At 40.1% G+C, this 17096-nt stretch overlaps 2 protein-coding genes across 5 annotated transcripts; both read left to right on the top strand.

The window, feature by feature from the left end:
• Positions 1–131: 131 nt before the first annotated feature.
• Positions 132–3288, top strand: rdh5 (retinol dehydrogenase 5 (11-cis/9-cis)). 2 transcript variants are annotated; one of them, XM_035151835.2, is made up of 6 exons: positions 132–282; positions 1145–1227; positions 1322–1644; positions 1746–2004; positions 2616–2779; positions 2974–3288. In XM_035151835.2, exons 2-6 carry the CDS (start codon positions 1196–1198, stop codon positions 3192–3194), a joined length of 999 nt encoding a protein of 332 aa, XP_035007726.2. In that variant the 5' UTR covers positions 132–282; positions 1145–1195; the 3' UTR covers positions 3195–3288. The 2 variants fall into 2 exon arrangements, with proteins under 2 accessions (XP_035007726.2, XP_035007724.2); XM_035151833.2 differs by having other exon boundaries at positions 1142–1227.
• Positions 3289–4173: 885 nt separating this feature from the next.
• Positions 4174–16486, top strand: gls2b (glutaminase 2b (liver, mitochondrial)). Of its 3 annotated transcripts, none has more exons than XM_035151830.2 (18): positions 4174–4452; positions 4865–4964; positions 5407–5528; positions 8058–8187; positions 8433–8512; positions 8947–9110; positions 9769–9827; positions 10611–10643; positions 10752–10810; positions 10968–11034; positions 11780–11830; positions 11916–12092; positions 12190–12321; positions 12822–12914; positions 12999–13060; positions 13305–13381; positions 14863–14926; positions 15572–16486. In XM_035151830.2, the coding sequence occupies exons 1-18, from the start codon at positions 4301–4303 to the stop codon at positions 15711–15713; spliced, it is 1764 nt and encodes a 587-aa protein (XP_035007721.1). In that variant the 5' UTR covers positions 4174–4300; the 3' UTR covers positions 15714–16486. The 3 variants fall into 3 exon arrangements, with proteins under 3 accessions (XP_035007721.1, XP_035007722.1, XP_035007723.1); XM_035151831.2 differs by having other exon boundaries at positions 4389–4530; XM_035151832.2 differs by lacking the exon at positions 4174–4452 and adding an exon at positions 4458–4587.
• The last annotated feature ends 610 nt before the right edge of the window (positions 16487–17096 follow it).

The following is a 17096-nucleotide window of genomic DNA, read 5'->3' as shown; positions in this document are numbered from 1 at the left end:
GCTCTGTGAGAAGTTGGAATATGTCCAATAAATTCTTTGATATTCAAGTTTGCATATTGTACACGAAAGTCTCTCTGGAAGTCCAAACACTTTTTTTCTTAAACACACACACACACACACACATTGTGGATTGGGGATTACCAATTGCGGACTTGTCTTAAGGGATAAACCAGAGGGATAAAGCCTCTCTCTGACCAGCCTCTGAGTTTGGACAGAAGAAACACCAGAAAGGGAAAGGGACGAGGACGGGTAACTTCCATCACTTCTTGAAAAATACAAAAGGTAAGATAATACACTTTTTTAGAAATATCAGTTTGATTACTGAATTACCAATGAGTATTTTTTCTGTCATGTATGTTGTGGCTCAGTTTTTTTTCTTCATAACATGGATCTCTAATGGTGATGGTCACAATTTATCATAGTGGGATCTAAATGTGTAGCTTACAGCAAAGAGTAATTCAGTTTTTAATTTAAGGTTTGTTATATCTAATCAAAGTACAGTGATTGTTATAATTAGTAATTTGGTACTTTTTTATTGATACATGTTTCCTAGTGTTGTGAAACTAAATTGAATATTCTTAACCTGAGCTGTAATTTTACAGGATCATTAATTTTTTAACCGAACAGCAACAGCATGGACACAGCACCTTATTTAAATCTGCAGCCAATTTTAATATAATGGTTATTTTGAACCCTGTATGTATTTTATTCTGTTATTCTAATTAATAAGCCTGAAAAGTAATTGGTTTTCTGCAGTGAGCAGCTTAGGCAGCTCAGTCACGGGCCTTACAGTTATGCTTCAAAACAATGCACCCCCCTGTTCTCTCACAGATGCCTCTCTTTCCTCCATAAGAGTCTTATCCAAAGATTTCTCATGTGCCCAAAGCAGTTCTGTATTACACTTACCTAAGGCCCTCAGTGAACAAGTGCATTGTTCTCCATAGTTATCAAAAAGGATCAACAAACCTCATACTTTAAAAAAAAACAACTACATTATTATGAAATCGAGTAGGGATTTGAATATGGGAATGCTTGGAATTTTCTTATGAGTATTACCTCATTCTATACAAGTCCCTGAAAAGGAGATTTGGAAGTTGGCCGTGTCGCTACCCAGTAACTTTTGCTCAACATGTTTTTTCAGTAGGCACCGAGTCCTCCAGGTGACCAAAACCCCTCTTCTAGTCCTGGAAGCAGCATGGATACACAGTTCATCTATGACCTTTTAGGGTAAGAAATACCAACGGGTCATTTTGGGCAATAATTTGGACACATTTAATATATTTAGATATTTTCTAAATCCACATGATCTCCTCTCTTTCAGGGAAAATGCTTGGTTGTACGTGTGCACCACCTTTGCATTGGTGTGGATTCTTGTGTGGCTGTACAGAGACAACCTGGAGATCGAGGAGATCACGGACAAGTACGTCTTTGTGAGCGGCTGCGACTCCGGGTTTGGAAACCTGCTGTGTAAGAAGCTCGATCGCAAAGGTTTCCAAGTGCTGGCCGGCTGTCTCACGGAGAAGGGAGCTGATGATCTGAGGAGGCTGGCGGGCCCCTGTCTGAAGACTGTCCTCCTGGATGTGTCCAATCAGGACAGCATCCAGAAAGCCATGGAGTTTACCAAGAAGGAGGTTGGGGATAAGGGTGAGAGAAGCTTTGCTTTAATAAGAGATAACTCTTAATTAAAGGCACAACTAAAGTAAAATATCATCTTCCCCTTCTTTGTCCTCAATTCCCCTTTGTAGGACTGTGGGGTATCGTGAACAACGCTGGACGCTCACTGCCAATGGGCCCTTCAGAGTGGATGAAAGTGGAGGATTATCACAGCACGTTGAAAGTGAACATGAACGGAGTGATCGGCATGACCACGACTTTCCTGCCCCTCATTAAAAAGGCTCGTGGCCGCATCGTAAATGTAGCATCAGTGCTGGGCAGAGTGGCCGCAAACGGTGGAGGATACTGCATCTCCAAGTTTGCAGTGGAGTCTTTCTCCGACTGCCTCAGGTAAGAGTTACGACCTGATCGACTGATAGAAGCTCACTGCAACTCTCTGAATACGGCAGAGTTCTGTTGAACACAGAGGAAGTGTTTTGTGTCTTTTCCTGTCGTTTAAAACGGCCTCCAGTATATTCAGATCATTAGGAGGAGAAGTTATACAAGGCAGGCTCTTTATTCTACATGAAATTTGGAGTGCACACTGTAAACATTTTCAGTCATGTAAAAGTGTCATAACCCGGCTCAAGGCTGAACAACGAAGGGAAGACCACACATGAGTTGAACCAAAAAAGTTATAGAAATGAAAAGGAAATTTAAATGTTGAAATCTAAATAACACCAAAACCAAATGCTATAAAAGCCAAACTATTATTTGTGTATTATTGATATTTTTGACAGCTTTACTACCAAATAATATGAAACATAGTCCGGCAACCCAAACATTATTCATATCAATGACTTTTAACTGACCTTTAAGGCAGGAGTAAATTTATTAATAACCGTTATTTGTTTCCAAAATCATTTATAAATTGTCATTTCATGGTAATTGTTTGTCTTTTATTTATAGAATATGGACACATATACGTACATGTCAATCTACATGATCTTTACTGTACCCAGGAGGGATATAAACTACTTTGGAATCAATGTGTGCATCATCGAGCCGGGGTTCTTCAAGACGGCGGTGACGAGCCTCGACCCCCTCGAGAGGGAGCTGCATCGCTTGTGGAACCAGCTCAGCCCTGAAGTACAAGCCAGCTACGGAGACAAGTACCTGGATAAGTGTAAGTACACACCAGGCCATCGGATAGTATTTCAGTGGACTGTAGCACTTCATATTGACCTACATTAGCACTCAGCACAACACATAAATCTGCCAATGCCCCAAAGTCCCTTTACAGTCAATAAATCATCTCACTGAGGACAAAGCACATAACTAATAAATGATTAGTTCTGTTTATGTGCTTCTTCTTGTCAGACATCAAGGTCCAGCGTCTGATCATGAATGCTATCTGCGACTCTGACCTCACTAAGGTGACCAGCTGCATGGAGCACGCTCTGACTTCGGCTCACCCCCGCACCAGATACAGCGCAGGCTGGGATGCCAAGCTTCTGTGGATCCCCCTCTCTTACATGCCTTCCTGGGTTGTTGATATTGGACTGAAGCTGGTGCTGCCGCGTCCTGCAAAGAGCGTGTGACTCATCATGACTTCAAAAAAAAGAAATCTATTCACAGTTATCAGCCTTTTGGTTTCATTTCAATCGTGTCACTTTGATGAATTATATATATATATAAATATATCTACCTGTAAATGCCTTTGTGTGCAACATATGCTTGACACTTTTAGACAATAAAAAAGAAAGTAATGCAATTGTACAATCAAATTTGCTGAATGAATATTCTGTCAATTATTTGTGTTTCTTTTTGTGTTTGAGGCCAAAATAACTTAAATTTACTGTTTAGAAAAAGTGTTTCTCAAAACAAATGATCACTTTGTTATTACAGAAACACATAGAGGGAAAATCCAATAGCCACCACAAGAGGGGAAGCATCACCATAATTGATCAATTATCGTTTTACATATATTGAAAACTTTTCTGGAAGTTATTTTCAAGTTTTGAAATTGGCTGACTAATTGCTGAGTGGGCGGGACACCTGTGTGCTCTCCTCTGGTTTGCTGTTGTAGCTGTCAGTCAAGTGACAGCTGCAACATGAGGTGCTGCAGCTGTCACACACTACACCCCCACTCACACCCCCAACCCCCAACCCCCAACCCCTCACTGCTGCTTTCAAGTGCACATCGTAAAATTATGTTTTTATTTTCAAACAACTCACCTAATGACATATTGTGAGTTCATATACACAATGAGCCCTTGATATTAAATCTATATAGTAAATATAAATGTCAAATATAAATGTTAAATTGAAGTGTCAAATGTTGAATCTAAATATAAATTTGAAACACTAAATATAAATGTTCAATCTAATCCGTCCTCGCTAAAAAAGTAACTTTTAAAACATTTCAATATTCAGGTCAGTCAGGATCTAAAGCGTGAGGCGCATATAAAGTGTTGAACATCATGGAAATGTAATCACGATGATTCAACTACACAATCTCTAGATTCATTGCGTCACTTTCACGTGGACAGTCTTGTGGAAAGTTTAAATTCCCGACCGCACGTGAAGGCAGCAGAACCGCACCGAGTCAGTGACCTGAGTCGCAGATTAAAAAAACCTGCTTTAAAACTAACTGTCTCCTTCATCTGCTGTGTCACCGGGACTGTGGCTGCGGATCAGCCGCATCATGTTGTGTGTGAGGCCGCTGCGTCTGCTCTCTAACTCCGTACAGCTCCTGAGGAACCCAGAAGCGGCGAGGAAGACATTCAACATCCAGGCAGCAGCATGTTGCCTGAGCTCCAGATCCTCAGCTGCTCACATGGATCACCATGTCAAAGTGTGAGTGTTTGGTGAAGAGCTGATCACCTGCCTGATGCTGTGGAGCTCCACACCTCCACTCTGCTGAAAGACAACAAGGTTTACACTCAGGAAATATTCAGACACTTCTCCACGGATCCCCTCAGGTCCACAAAGGTTTCTCTTATCTTTCCTGCTCAGGACAAATAACTGAAGAAGAATAAGTTAATTGATTTGTTTCCAACAACTCAGTGAATCAACCTTTATTTCCACACGAGAGTGTTGTGCAATGCTGTCAACTTACAACTAGACCGGTTGTTTTTTGGTTTATTTTGCACAAAGCTATGTCACACAATTTGAAAGAACTTTAGATAACGCTAACAACTTTTTTTGTATGCAAACACCCAAAACAGCTTGAATTCTTCTTTTACGAGGTTCCTTTTCTCTTTACCAGGGATGTGCAGTCACAGCCTCTCAGCTCCGGAGTGGACGACATGCTTTTCTACGCCATCACAGAGGGAAAAGAGCAAGTTCCCATCTCGTACTTTACCTCAGTGAGTAGCTGAAAACATCCTGTTTGTCCGCTGCTTGTTTTTCTCCACTTCGTCCAACTGTACGAATAAAATTAAGCCAAAATGTTTGCTATACGGGCGCCGCTATCTTGCACTGGTGACATATTTTGGAGCCAGAGTTCGTCTCAGTCTCAGCTGGTCATTATGACATTTCACCAAGTTTTTGTAGCAATAAATAACAAGTTAAAACCAAACGTACTGGAAGAATAAACACTTGAACAAACACATGTGATAAGAGCCACTTAATGTGACATAAACCATCTCTGGACTTTGACTTTTTAGTTTGGCCCATGCCCCATCTGCCAACATGGAGGACCTTTACTGCAGGCAGCCACCAGGTGGTCATGTCGTCCATCTTTTTATATAGTCAATGTTTAATATACAAAACTTCTACTGTATCTGTGGTTTCCATCTCTGTTCGCAGGCCCTGAGGAAAACTGGCCTCCATCCGTCCGACCCTCGTCTAAAGGACTGCATGGAGAAGCTCCGACAGGCCGTGAATGACTCTGCTGGTGAGGCCATGATGGACAGAAAACTTTTCCACAGGTGAGACGGCAGCAGATTGGAATAATCTCTATAGCTCCTGTCAAACACACACAGTGGAAGCCGCCGTCTTTTTTACAGTAGCCCAGAATGGACAAACTTAACACCTTTTTGAGTTTTTATGACAACTGAAGGCTACAGGTTCTCTGTCATGTTTGGAAGGGGAGGGTGAGTTGAGGGGTGTTCAGCTGCAACATGCAACTTCACCACTAGATGTCACTAAATTCTACGCACTGTACCTTTAACCAAAAACACAGACGTGCCCACTGACCCAAGATGTGAGATTAAATAGAAATCAATGAATAGAAATTACAGTGCTGTGATTAAGTCCTTTGGCTGCTGCAGAGACTTTATAGTTTCCACTGACCTTGTTCACAAGCTACTAAATTACCTTCTATATCTGGACACCTCATCTGGTGCAATGATTGGTGTAAATGCATCATGATCTGACTGGGATTTTGGAAGTAGCCTGCCTCGCATTGTTTTCTGATTTTAGGAAAGTGTAAACACAATCCCTACAATGTGTCGACATCACTTTAGCTCACATGAGACAGATCCGGTCTGAAATGTATCTCAAAAATACAAGGTGGAAACATATAACCTGTCTGGATATAGATCACACTTTAATGTCTGTTCTGGGGGGGGTTATGTCTTGAGTAAACTGTACCTTCACTACAAGAGGTGGGAAGTCGTCTCCCACAGATTAAATATGCTGTTCCTCAGTAACCCATCATGGGCTGTGGGTTTATTTCTTTTCTTCCTTTGTGGAGAAAATAAGAATTGATTTCCCATTTTCACACAAAGTGATGGACTGAAAACACAGCAGATAAACAAGTCAAACACAGGAACACACGGCGCATCTTTAATGAGAAACGGTGTCTGAACGCAGCGGATTCAGTCACAGAGCTGACGGGAAATATCACCATAGATTCCTCTCGCTTTATTTCCTGTTTCTTAGAGCTCTGCCTCCATCTCGCCGCCAACTGTCTCATGGTGTTTTGTTTTCCATTCCACAACCCAGTGAAGTCATGACACCAAACTATATTTAGTTTGACCTTCTCACAACAATCCATTGTAATGAAGGATTTGTTGTATGTGACTTGCTGCGTGATTGTCTCTCCGCTGATTTCTCCCCCTGGTCCCTTTTTTTTTTTTGTTGATTTATTTCCTTTGTCCTCCCCGACTTTACCTCACGGATAAGAAGTGATTCATGTCTATTTTAAATGCAGGATTGAATATGTGGAGGAAGTTAGAACAACTAAAGACTGAGAACACATGTATGATGTGATGTAGTCAAATGCAGCACTTGATGCTCATGTGACGATTTCAATGCTCAGTGTCTGAAACGTATTGATTTGATTCTGTTGTCATTTTATTAGTTCAGACAGAAAGTGCATGATACTAATTTTAAACCTTATCCACCCACAATGTGAAGGTCAGGAAATATTTCTCACTGTTTTATATAATTAGGTCGAGAAAATAGGGTGATATTTGAAATTGTTTATTATTTCTAGGATATGTAATCTATCAGATATTTGCTTTCATATAGATTATATAATAACACAGCAAAAAAGGTCATTTAGCATGACAGTAAAAGCTATGATATGCACAGATATGTATAATACTATTTAAGTTGATTATCCTGTAGGAACCCTGTGGTGTATTTACCATCATGCTGATGAAAGCATGTTGCTCAGACCGATCTCTCTTAGCTGCTCTGCACTCCCACAGAGAACGAGGATATTACATTGACTTACATTCATTTCCTGGAGACTTACTGTAAAACTCAACAATAACAACTTCCTACCCAATGCTAACCGTACTGTAAACATAACCTTAAGCTAACCTCATCCTAACGTGTTCTCACCTTAAACTTTACATTTGGAATACGTGTCTCCAGAAGGTCACTGTGAGAACATATTTAGGTCCACACAACATGAGTAAAATCAAGACCACACACACACAAAAACATATACTATTATAAACCATGTTATTGCAACTTTAAAGTCTCTGCAGCAGCCACAGGACTGAGTTAATCACAGCAATGTTATTTTCTATTTATTCATCTGAAGTCCTGAGAAACTGGCTGTAAAGCTCACATCTTGGGTCAGTTGGCATGTCTGTGTTTTTGGTTAAAGGTACTGTAAGTATAATTTAGTGACATCTAGTGGTGAAGTTGCATGTTGCAGCTGAATACCCCCTCACCTCACCCTCTCCTTCCAAACATGACAGAGAACCTGTGATAGCCTTCAGTTGTCATAAATACTCAAAGGTGTTTAGTTTGTCAAGTCTGGGCTACTGTAAAAAAAACCATGGCGGCCTCCGTAGAGGGAACCCGCTCCCGATGTAAATATAAAGTATTTAAATATAAAGGGCCCATTCTAGTGTAAAGAAAACAACAAATCGTACAATTTAGATGAAACACACTAGTGAAAACATCACTAGGATTATTTTATATTCAATTTCTGATCCCTTTCACCTAAATCTTACACACTGGACCTTTAACTCACCCCTGCTCTGTTATTCTGTCAGATGTGCTGGTGGAAACATCGTCCTGCTGATCCAGGCCTTCAGGAAGAAATTCATCATCCCCGAGTTTGATACATTCGCACGGAAAATAAATGAAATCTACAACAGAGTAGGACATCAAACTGATGGGAAGGTGTGTGCTGCATCTGTAGTTTGTTTGTTTCTCAGACATTGAAATGTTAATGTAGAATCTGTTTATTTTGCTATTGAGGGGCCTTTGGCAGAAAATGCAAACTGTAAGAATCCCGACTGTGTCCCACTTCTACAAAATAATTTTCTACTAACATCTTCTCTCCTGTCGAGCCTTTACTTCTGACACTTGTTTCTGAATCTTAAATTGTGTGATCTGACTGTTAGTGTTTCCCTTGTACATCCTAGGTTGCAGACTACATCCCCCAGCTCGCCAAATTCAGCCCAGAACTCTGGGGCGTGTCTTTGTGCACAGTGGACGGCCAGAGGTAGGAGCTACAGACTCATACTTGACAAAATAATCTCACCAAGAGGTTCATTCAGTCTAAGATCAAGAGCTGTGGATCCTATAAAACAATCTTCCTTTGCAGGTGGAGGTTTTCCTTTCGCCATTGAATTATATTTAAGTTTAAAGTCTGGCTGCCTCAAAAGTTGATATTGATTTGAATGATGCTGAGAAACGATGTGGTCGAAAGCTCACAGCTACTAAATGGATCTAAATTATGATATTGTTATAAGTCTATAAATTCATTATTTAAAATTTCAATCATTACAGTTTTTGAGTAGTACTCTCCCCTTTTCTATAGTACCAATGAAATGTCCATTAACAAGACACCTGATCCTCAAACTGCCCAGTGCTGCTGCTGACTGACGTGCTGTTGTGACTGTGGTGTCACTGGCCTCTTTATTCATTTTCCTCCAGACACTCAGTGGGTGACACCAAGCAGCCGTTCTGCCTGCAGTCCTGTGTGAAGCCCCTGCAGTACGCCATCGCCGTCCACCAGGCGGGAACGGAGAAGGTTCACCAATATGTGGGCATGGAGCCCAGTGGACTCAAGTTCAACATGCTCTCACTTGATGATGAAGGTGTGTGAGGCCTCTTCACTGTGCGGTTACATCACAGACCTAATGGAAAAATGGACATATACTCTGGGTCTGGAAAATAAGCCTATGCAGAAAAGCCTGAAACTTGTATTCTCTTCAATGACCAGCAGAGGGCGACTCCTGGTCGCTAAAATAAGTTACTTTCTATTGAAATTATTTATAACGTCAGGAAAGATTTTCTCAAGTTTGAGTTTATGGTCTTAATCTCTTTTTTTTTTAATTGACAAATAATTCAATCATGAGAAAAGCGTGAATTGTATTGTATTGTATTTAGCTTGTTTGTGTTTCCCACATCTACGGCTTGTTCACAATGCTACTGAATCACATTTAAAACAACAGACTGCTACTGACCTTCAATTCCTTTTAATGTGTTGTTTGGTCTGTACCTCAGTTTGTTCAGAACATGCTTCATACACACACAAGACAACATACATAACATAACACAACACACATCAGGTCCCTTCATGATAGAATGAATTGTTCTGTATTTAGTTCATAGCCAACCCTGTGTTGTCTGATATCATACGTTGAAGTAGCAGAAAATCCCAATGAACTTGACTTGATTCATGGAAAGAAAACTCCCATTTTCCACCGAACTCCTCATCAACACTGAACCTTATCTTGTCGTCCTCTCCTGCAGATAAGCCCCACAACCCGATGGTGAACGCCGGAGCCATAGTGATCAGCTCTCTTATCAAGGTAAACACGCAGACATGTGCAGGCCGCTGTGTGAGAGTTGAATCAGCGCAGTAAATCACTCTCCCTCCAGTAAAAGTCACCGACACAAAAACATAACTGTGTCAACTTGGAGTTGCAGATATTGAAAAAATGGTTTTATATTTTCAAAATTTCAAAAAGTTGGATATAATATTTTTGAAGAATGCATTTTACAGATTGTTGCATCAGCAACATACACTGATCGTCAATACTTTTCTTTTTTTTGTTCTCTTTTATAGTTTAATTTAAAGAAAACATTTCCTACACCTTTCTCCTTCTCGTGTTTTATTTTAAATGACCCTGTTTATCCCTGTAATGTGCGTGTCCTGGTTTAGAGCCGGCAGGTTCCTGAGTGAGTCCGTTGTTGTGATGATGATGATCATTAACGACAAAGCCTGGGGCGGGAAATGTCATTCAGCAGCAGTAGCAAGTTACAAATACAACTTCAAAGTGTCCTCATGGAATCATATGGAATATTTGGCACGTTCGAGTTTTGTGTTACAGATTCAAACCAGAAAAACTGGGATTAGAATCATCTTCTTTTTTTTTTAGCTTGTTACCTGGACTCTGTTTTATAATCTCCTCCTGTTTCCACTCTCACTGCGCCAGCTGATAAACGGATGTTGAGTTGTGCAATCACTGATGCATTCATGTACTGTTTCACAGTGCGTAATTAGCCGAGCTGAAGTCACATGCATTGTTTATGAATGAATGTGTCAATCACGATATTTCTATATAAACACGCGGCTCTCACTTTGTTTTCAGCCTTGTTCAAATAAGGCCGACAAGTTTGACTATGTGAGTAACTTTCCTCTTTGTTAAAACCATGAATTTCAAACTGTGGCATGATTATTTTACTGCGCTCACAGATGCAGCCGTGCACATAAAACCCTTCTATTTGCTTAGGTTATGGAGTTTGTGAAGAAGATGGCCGGCCAAGAATACGTTGGATTCAGCAACGCCACGTGAGTGCACTGTCAATCATTTAGAGATATTGTATTGTTTAAATATCTTGGTTTAACACACCTAAGTTCCGATTCCGTGCCTTGGCAGATTGCCTGTCCGCTGCCCCATTGCATTATTGATGTTTCAGTATCGACCCCTTCTGCTCGTCTCTCTCAGGTTCCAGTCAGAAAAGGAAACGGGCAACAGAAATTTTGCCATCGGATATTACATGAAAGAGAAGAAGGTCAGTCACAGGACGTTTTCTTGCTGCGTTAAAATAGGTGGGATTATGAATTATTAGTTTCTCTACTGCTGCATCTTTTTTCAGGTTCCTTTACAGTCGATTTGTGAAATAAGGCTGCAGCAACACACTTTATTATTGATTAAATGATTATTTAAATCATTTTTGAGCATTTAAGTCATTGATCAATTAAATGCATGTAAATATTCAATGGCAATACAATAAGGTGATATTTTTGAAAAGCTAGATATTGATTATTGTTGTGTGGTGAAATATATTTTCAAAATATGTATTTTTTTTCCTGATCACTTTGCAAATTGCTATATTATATTTCTTTTCAGATTTTTTCTTTTGATTTTTAAGCCCAATTATCTGTAACAATAAAATACAACAATATCTTTTCTAAAATGTTATTTTTTTTATGTTGACAGTTAAATATCAAAACTCAATATTTCATCCATTGTTGTTGCCATCATCAGTTTGCTCATCCAAACCTTTGAGGTCAACTAAACTCTGTCTGTGCAGCTTCTCCATATGTATATTGCATATACAACCCCTCCATGCATCAACACCTTTTCCACTTAGTGCAGTTATGTGTGACCTTTTGACCCTGGGAGCTGTGTTGTTGAAGGTGCCAGAATAAGACAGAGCTTTATAAACTCGTGTAGATATTCTTGATTTTCTGGTAGTATAGTACAATGTTTTTCTATTAGTCTAATAATCATGGTGATTATATTTAATTCAACAGTGTTTTCCACCAGGAGCTGATATGATCGATGCCCTAGATTTCTACTTCCAGGTAAATGTCATGAATGGAACATTTCATTTAACAATTCTTAGTTTAAATGAAAAACATTTCCACCATAAACTGTTTCTGTCCTCAGCTCTGCTCCATCGAGGTGACGTGTGAATCGGCGAGTGTCATGGCTGCCACTCTGGCCAACGGGGGAATTTGTCCGATCACAGGAAAGCATGTCCTGAGTGCCGAGGCTGTGAGGAATACTCTGAGTCTCATGCACTCGTGTGGCATGTATGACTTCTCTGGACAGATGGCGTTTCACGTGAGTAACACGAGGAGGTGCCACACCACCAGTAACCCTCTCACACAAATCAATGCCATTATCACACTGAAGGAAATACTATGTTCCCATCCCTCAGGTGGGCTTACCGGCCAAGTCGGGCGTGTCTGGTGCGATCCTGCTGGTGATTCCCAACGTGATGGGAGTGATGTGTTGGTCTCCTCCACTGGACAGAGTGGGCAACAGCGTCCGGGGAATAAACTTCTGTCAGGCAAGAGCGAGACACACACTCCGCCTGTAGATTCTCTTGGTTCAGACTGTTTCTTGTAAAGAAGTAGATGTGTCGATACATCACATGTTCTATGGGATTATAGCATCAAATCATTCTGCCTGTGTCATGCAATGTGTTTTCCCTTTTTCTTTAACGGCCAATTTGAGCTGAAGCGAGACGTTCACTGCTGTGAGTGAGAGGGATGTCAGGCTGAGATGAATTTTAAAGTGCAATTTTAAAAAGTATAAATATATACAACACAAGAAAGTGCAGCACAAAATGTGTTTTTATTGATGGCCCACAAGAAAGAAGGAAAACAATTCTTACCAAATGAAAGAACATTGAGATAGTCGAATATTCTGTGACATTATAGGTGGAAATGTTCAGTTGTCTCTTCAGTTGAACTGGTGGTTTTCATCACATTTTCTTGTATTAAAACACAAGAAATCTCCTGAAGCATTTTCCTCTTAAACTCAATAAAAACTGTATCTCTCCCTCAGGAGCTCGTGTCGCTTTTTAATTTCCACAACTACGACAACCTGAGGCACTTTGTGAAGAAGCAGGATCCTCGCAGGGCGGACGGGGACGACAGGGTGAGCTGCTTCATCGGGTTTGTTGATTTTTAGATTAAAAATATGTATAAGTGCTTTCTTTATGTTTCTCCTGTGTGTTTACAGAACAAGTCTGTTTTCAACTTGATGTTCGCTGCCTACAGTGGAGACGTGTCGGCCCTGAGAAGGTTCAGTTCATCACCTGTGTCTTATAAGATAAATGAGCTTGTGCTGTCGCATATACAAATGTTGCACAGAGATATTTTAATGTAAAGAATATTTTTGTATTTAACATGTAAATGCTAATTTCTGTATTCATCTCTATCTGGTTTGTCTTAGATTAGCTCAAATATAAAAACAAAGCTAATATATGCTAAAATGTGCATATCTATATAAAAAAATATTTATGAACTGTTCTTTTATCTACTTCAGGTTTGCTCTCTCGTCCATGGACATGGATCTAAAAGACTATGACTCTCGAACAGCTCTACATGTGGCTGCAGCAGAGGGTGAGACCCACATGTTCTGTGACATCTGTGCTTCTTCACTTTTAGTTTAATGAAAGAGCCACGCCGGCTCCACAGATGAACTATACAAAAAATGTCTGTAACCGGAAATAAAGATTCTGGCACAACATTAAAATATGAAAAATAATATAAAACCGATGATAACGCTTCAAAATATGTTGTTATATTTATCTTTTAAACTGCACATGTGGTTTCACTTATTCTATCTATCTGATCAGACTTCTTCTGTGGACACTTCTTTTTGGAATGTGGGAGGAGTTACGCCTTTATCTCTGTCATTCATGGAGGAATTCATGAATTATTGTTTCAGTGCATCTGCACCAAACCTCAGCCTGAGAAGAATAAGTGAAATCTCGTGTGTGGGTGTTCAGAGCCTCATGACAAAGAAGGAGGCTTGATCTATTCAAGTTTATCCATAAACTTTATTATGAATAAAAGGAAGAGACAAATGCGACCAAATAATTTTAGCTTGAATCAAGAAAATACAAATTATGAAAAATATTGGTAACCATAAATGCCAAACCTGATATTTCTCAAAAAGGCTCAAATCAGCCTACTCATAATCAATCAGGCCCTAATCAACACTGATGTTAGTAATGTTTCAGTAACAGTCATTGATCGTGGGAGGTGGACTGTGTTAAAATGCTAAACTGAGGCTCTCCTGAGACACTTTGACCACCTGGCTGCGTTCTACCTGTTCAGCTACAGATTACAGCTTCGCTCTTAATGAGGAGCGGTTGTCACAGCAACACATGAGCACATTAGTCACACTAATTTATTTCTAGAGATAATTATAATTTGCTGTCGTTGTTACAAAACAAGAACCACAATGTATAACTCAGACTCTCTTTAACTTTATTTTTATCTCCGTGTGTCATCTGGAAAACAAGTTTATCTGTGAGCGACGCAGAGTTACACTTGTTGAGATATTTGTTTTGACGCTCACCATTGCAATGAGTTCTCGCTCCATTTGTTTTCATGATTAACTGCAGAGGTTCAGTTCCTCTGGCTGACATAACACAAGACCACTAATTAATCAACTCACTTACACTTGCACTGCTGCGCCATATGGACGATTATGTCCTGTTGTGGTTTGAATTCCTTCTCGGTGCAGATTGAATGCTCCGCTGCAGCGTCTTCTTCAGTCACATTCTTTTTCAGAAACTGACGTGTGAGCAAGTCATTTGTTTAGATCATTAGCAAAAAAAAAAGGAATAATATACCTAAATCTGACTCTGAGTCGGATGGTGAGAGCAGGAGGATGTTTTTGTATTTTTAACATCTTTATTTGTCTGTCTGACATATTTTTCCTCTCCCACAATTCGTCACATTGTTCGATTTTCTTATAAATCGTGAATATCTCGCCGGCTCTGCTGTTCCATTGCTTTTTGACACCAGCGTTTGTGTCGTCTGTGTTTGTTTGCCCCTGATGAGAAACTGTTATATCTCCTGTTTGTTCTCAGGCCACATCGACGCTGTGATGTTTCTGACTGAAACCTGTAAAGTGAATCCGTTTGTAAAGGACAGGTGAGATCAGCATCTCTTACGTCTTTGTGTCCTTTTGCATTCATCCTCTTCAAAGCTCCTTATTTAATCATGATCAAATATTTTAACCCCTAGTTCTGTTTCTTGCAGTCCCTTATTTTGCAGACAGTATTTAGAGGCATGTTATTTCCTATCGATCTCCTGTGGTGCAGTTTTCTTTCTGAAACTGTTAAAGTGACCTGTAGATATTGAGTCAGGGCGAGAAAAGATCTGCTGCAGGATTCACTCCACAGAACCCTGAAGCCACGGCTGCTGCACAAACCGCTGTTCACCTGTTTATTCAAAGATTATTGGTATTGAACGCTTCATGTGTCCATATCAAACCAAATTCAAGGCCTTGACAATACACAGGTCAAGTATGTGTAGTGAATGAGATGAACGAGATGTGAGCCACATACAGATAGACAGCGATTTCTGGAAGATTTGACAGATTATAAAATAGATATATCTTAACAGCAAGCCATAAAAATAGAGATTTAACAGATTGCCTATAAGGTTTAATTAAATAATATCTTCTCCGAGTGAACCTTCGATCTTGAATTCTCTTTACCATTGTGTGAAAACTTTGCTCCATAATCTATCGGCTGACTTCCCTCTTCATCACGACCGTCACCTCTCGCCGTGCAGGTGGGGGAACCTGCCGGTCGACGACGCCATGCAGTTCGGACACGACGACGCCGTGAAGCTGCTGAAGGACTATCAGCAGCGAACGCAGCACACTGGGGCCGAGCCTTCGCCGAAGCTGGGCACCATCGAGGGCATGGTGTGATGGGGTGATGGGGTCAGGGCCGTCGTGACACCTGTTTATAGATATTTGTAGCATTGAGAGAGAAATATTGATCGCCCTGTCCCGATCTATTCCATCTCTGTGAATTAACTATGCAAACTGGAGTTTACAGCAGCAACAGAATTCGTTCATTTGATTAAAAGGGGAAAAAAACTGTTGTGCTTTTTATAACTTATACCGACAGCACTTTTTACTGTTTCTGTTTTTATTCTCTTATTTGACGATGTTGCAAACTGGATTCTACATGATCCCAGTAAAACTTACGGGAGGTTCATTGTATATGTTTTGTTGTTGAGCTGTAAATACGTGTGCTGGACCCCTGATACACAGATGAATTATTATAGAGTTTTTTATTATAGAGTATTATTAGAGTTTTAATATTTATACACATCTTAACCTGACATCACCAAAGATAATTTGTGTTGTAGAATATGTTGATATTGAACACATGCATTAAACATGTTTTTATTAGATAATATTTCATCTGCCACCTGTAGTTTAACTTTCTTTTGATTTCATGAGGTTAGTCAAGGCACCGTGCAGGCAGTGATTTTAAATATTAAGCAGCATCCACTAGATCACCTGACTACATGAGGAAGAAGCAGCAGGGGGTGCGGAGCTGGACTGTTTTATATGCCGCTATCGCAAGTGTGTTTGCATATGTTTATATGAAACTGTAAAATACAGGAATAAGAGATATTCAGCCGTGGCTACAGTGAATAAAACATGAGGAGTCATGGCCAGAACATTTTTAACTGAGTTTCTGTGTTTATTATTTTTTATTTAAAGTCATTACATTTTGACAGACTGTTCCTTTAAATGCCCTGTAGCCAATATATAGGTGAAGATAGCTGTTGCATGCAAAATACACATGTACCGCTTTCATCCAGCAGATGGCCCTCTACCCTCACCGAACAAATGTATGTAATCTCAACCGGTGAAGCCACAGCATCCATTACACTGAACATCCCTGCAGGACGGGAACATTAATAAACAGGACAGACATTATATCAGACAGACCTGACCTGCTGCCACCTCGACACTTTGTCCTGGCGGTACCTTCCTCCTCTGCAGCAGCAGGCAGGAAGTCCTGCTTCAGCCGAGCAGACGAACCTCCACCAGATAATGAGAAAACACACACTGACTAAATATTTTCAAATACAGATTTATTCTGCTATTTGGATTTGACTCCTGCAGATGAAAGGCCTGCCCTGAATTATATGGGACTAATGTTGTCGTGCAGTTTAAATGACACAACAAAAAGGAAAATCTGCTGCCTTGGCTTTATTGATTATGTGGCAGTTTACTGTTTAGGCAAATATTCTCCATTTACTCTAAGACATTGGACAACAACAACCATTTACT

The sequence above is a fragment of the Hippoglossus stenolepis genome, chromosome 3 (genome assembly GCF_022539355.2).
Source record: "Hippoglossus stenolepis isolate QCI-W04-F060 chromosome 3, HSTE1.2, whole genome shotgun sequence".
In the NCBI taxonomy this organism is placed as follows: domain Eukaryota; kingdom Metazoa; phylum Chordata; class Actinopteri; order Pleuronectiformes; family Pleuronectidae; genus Hippoglossus; species Hippoglossus stenolepis.
This window is presented reverse-complemented; position numbering and strand designations above follow the sequence as displayed.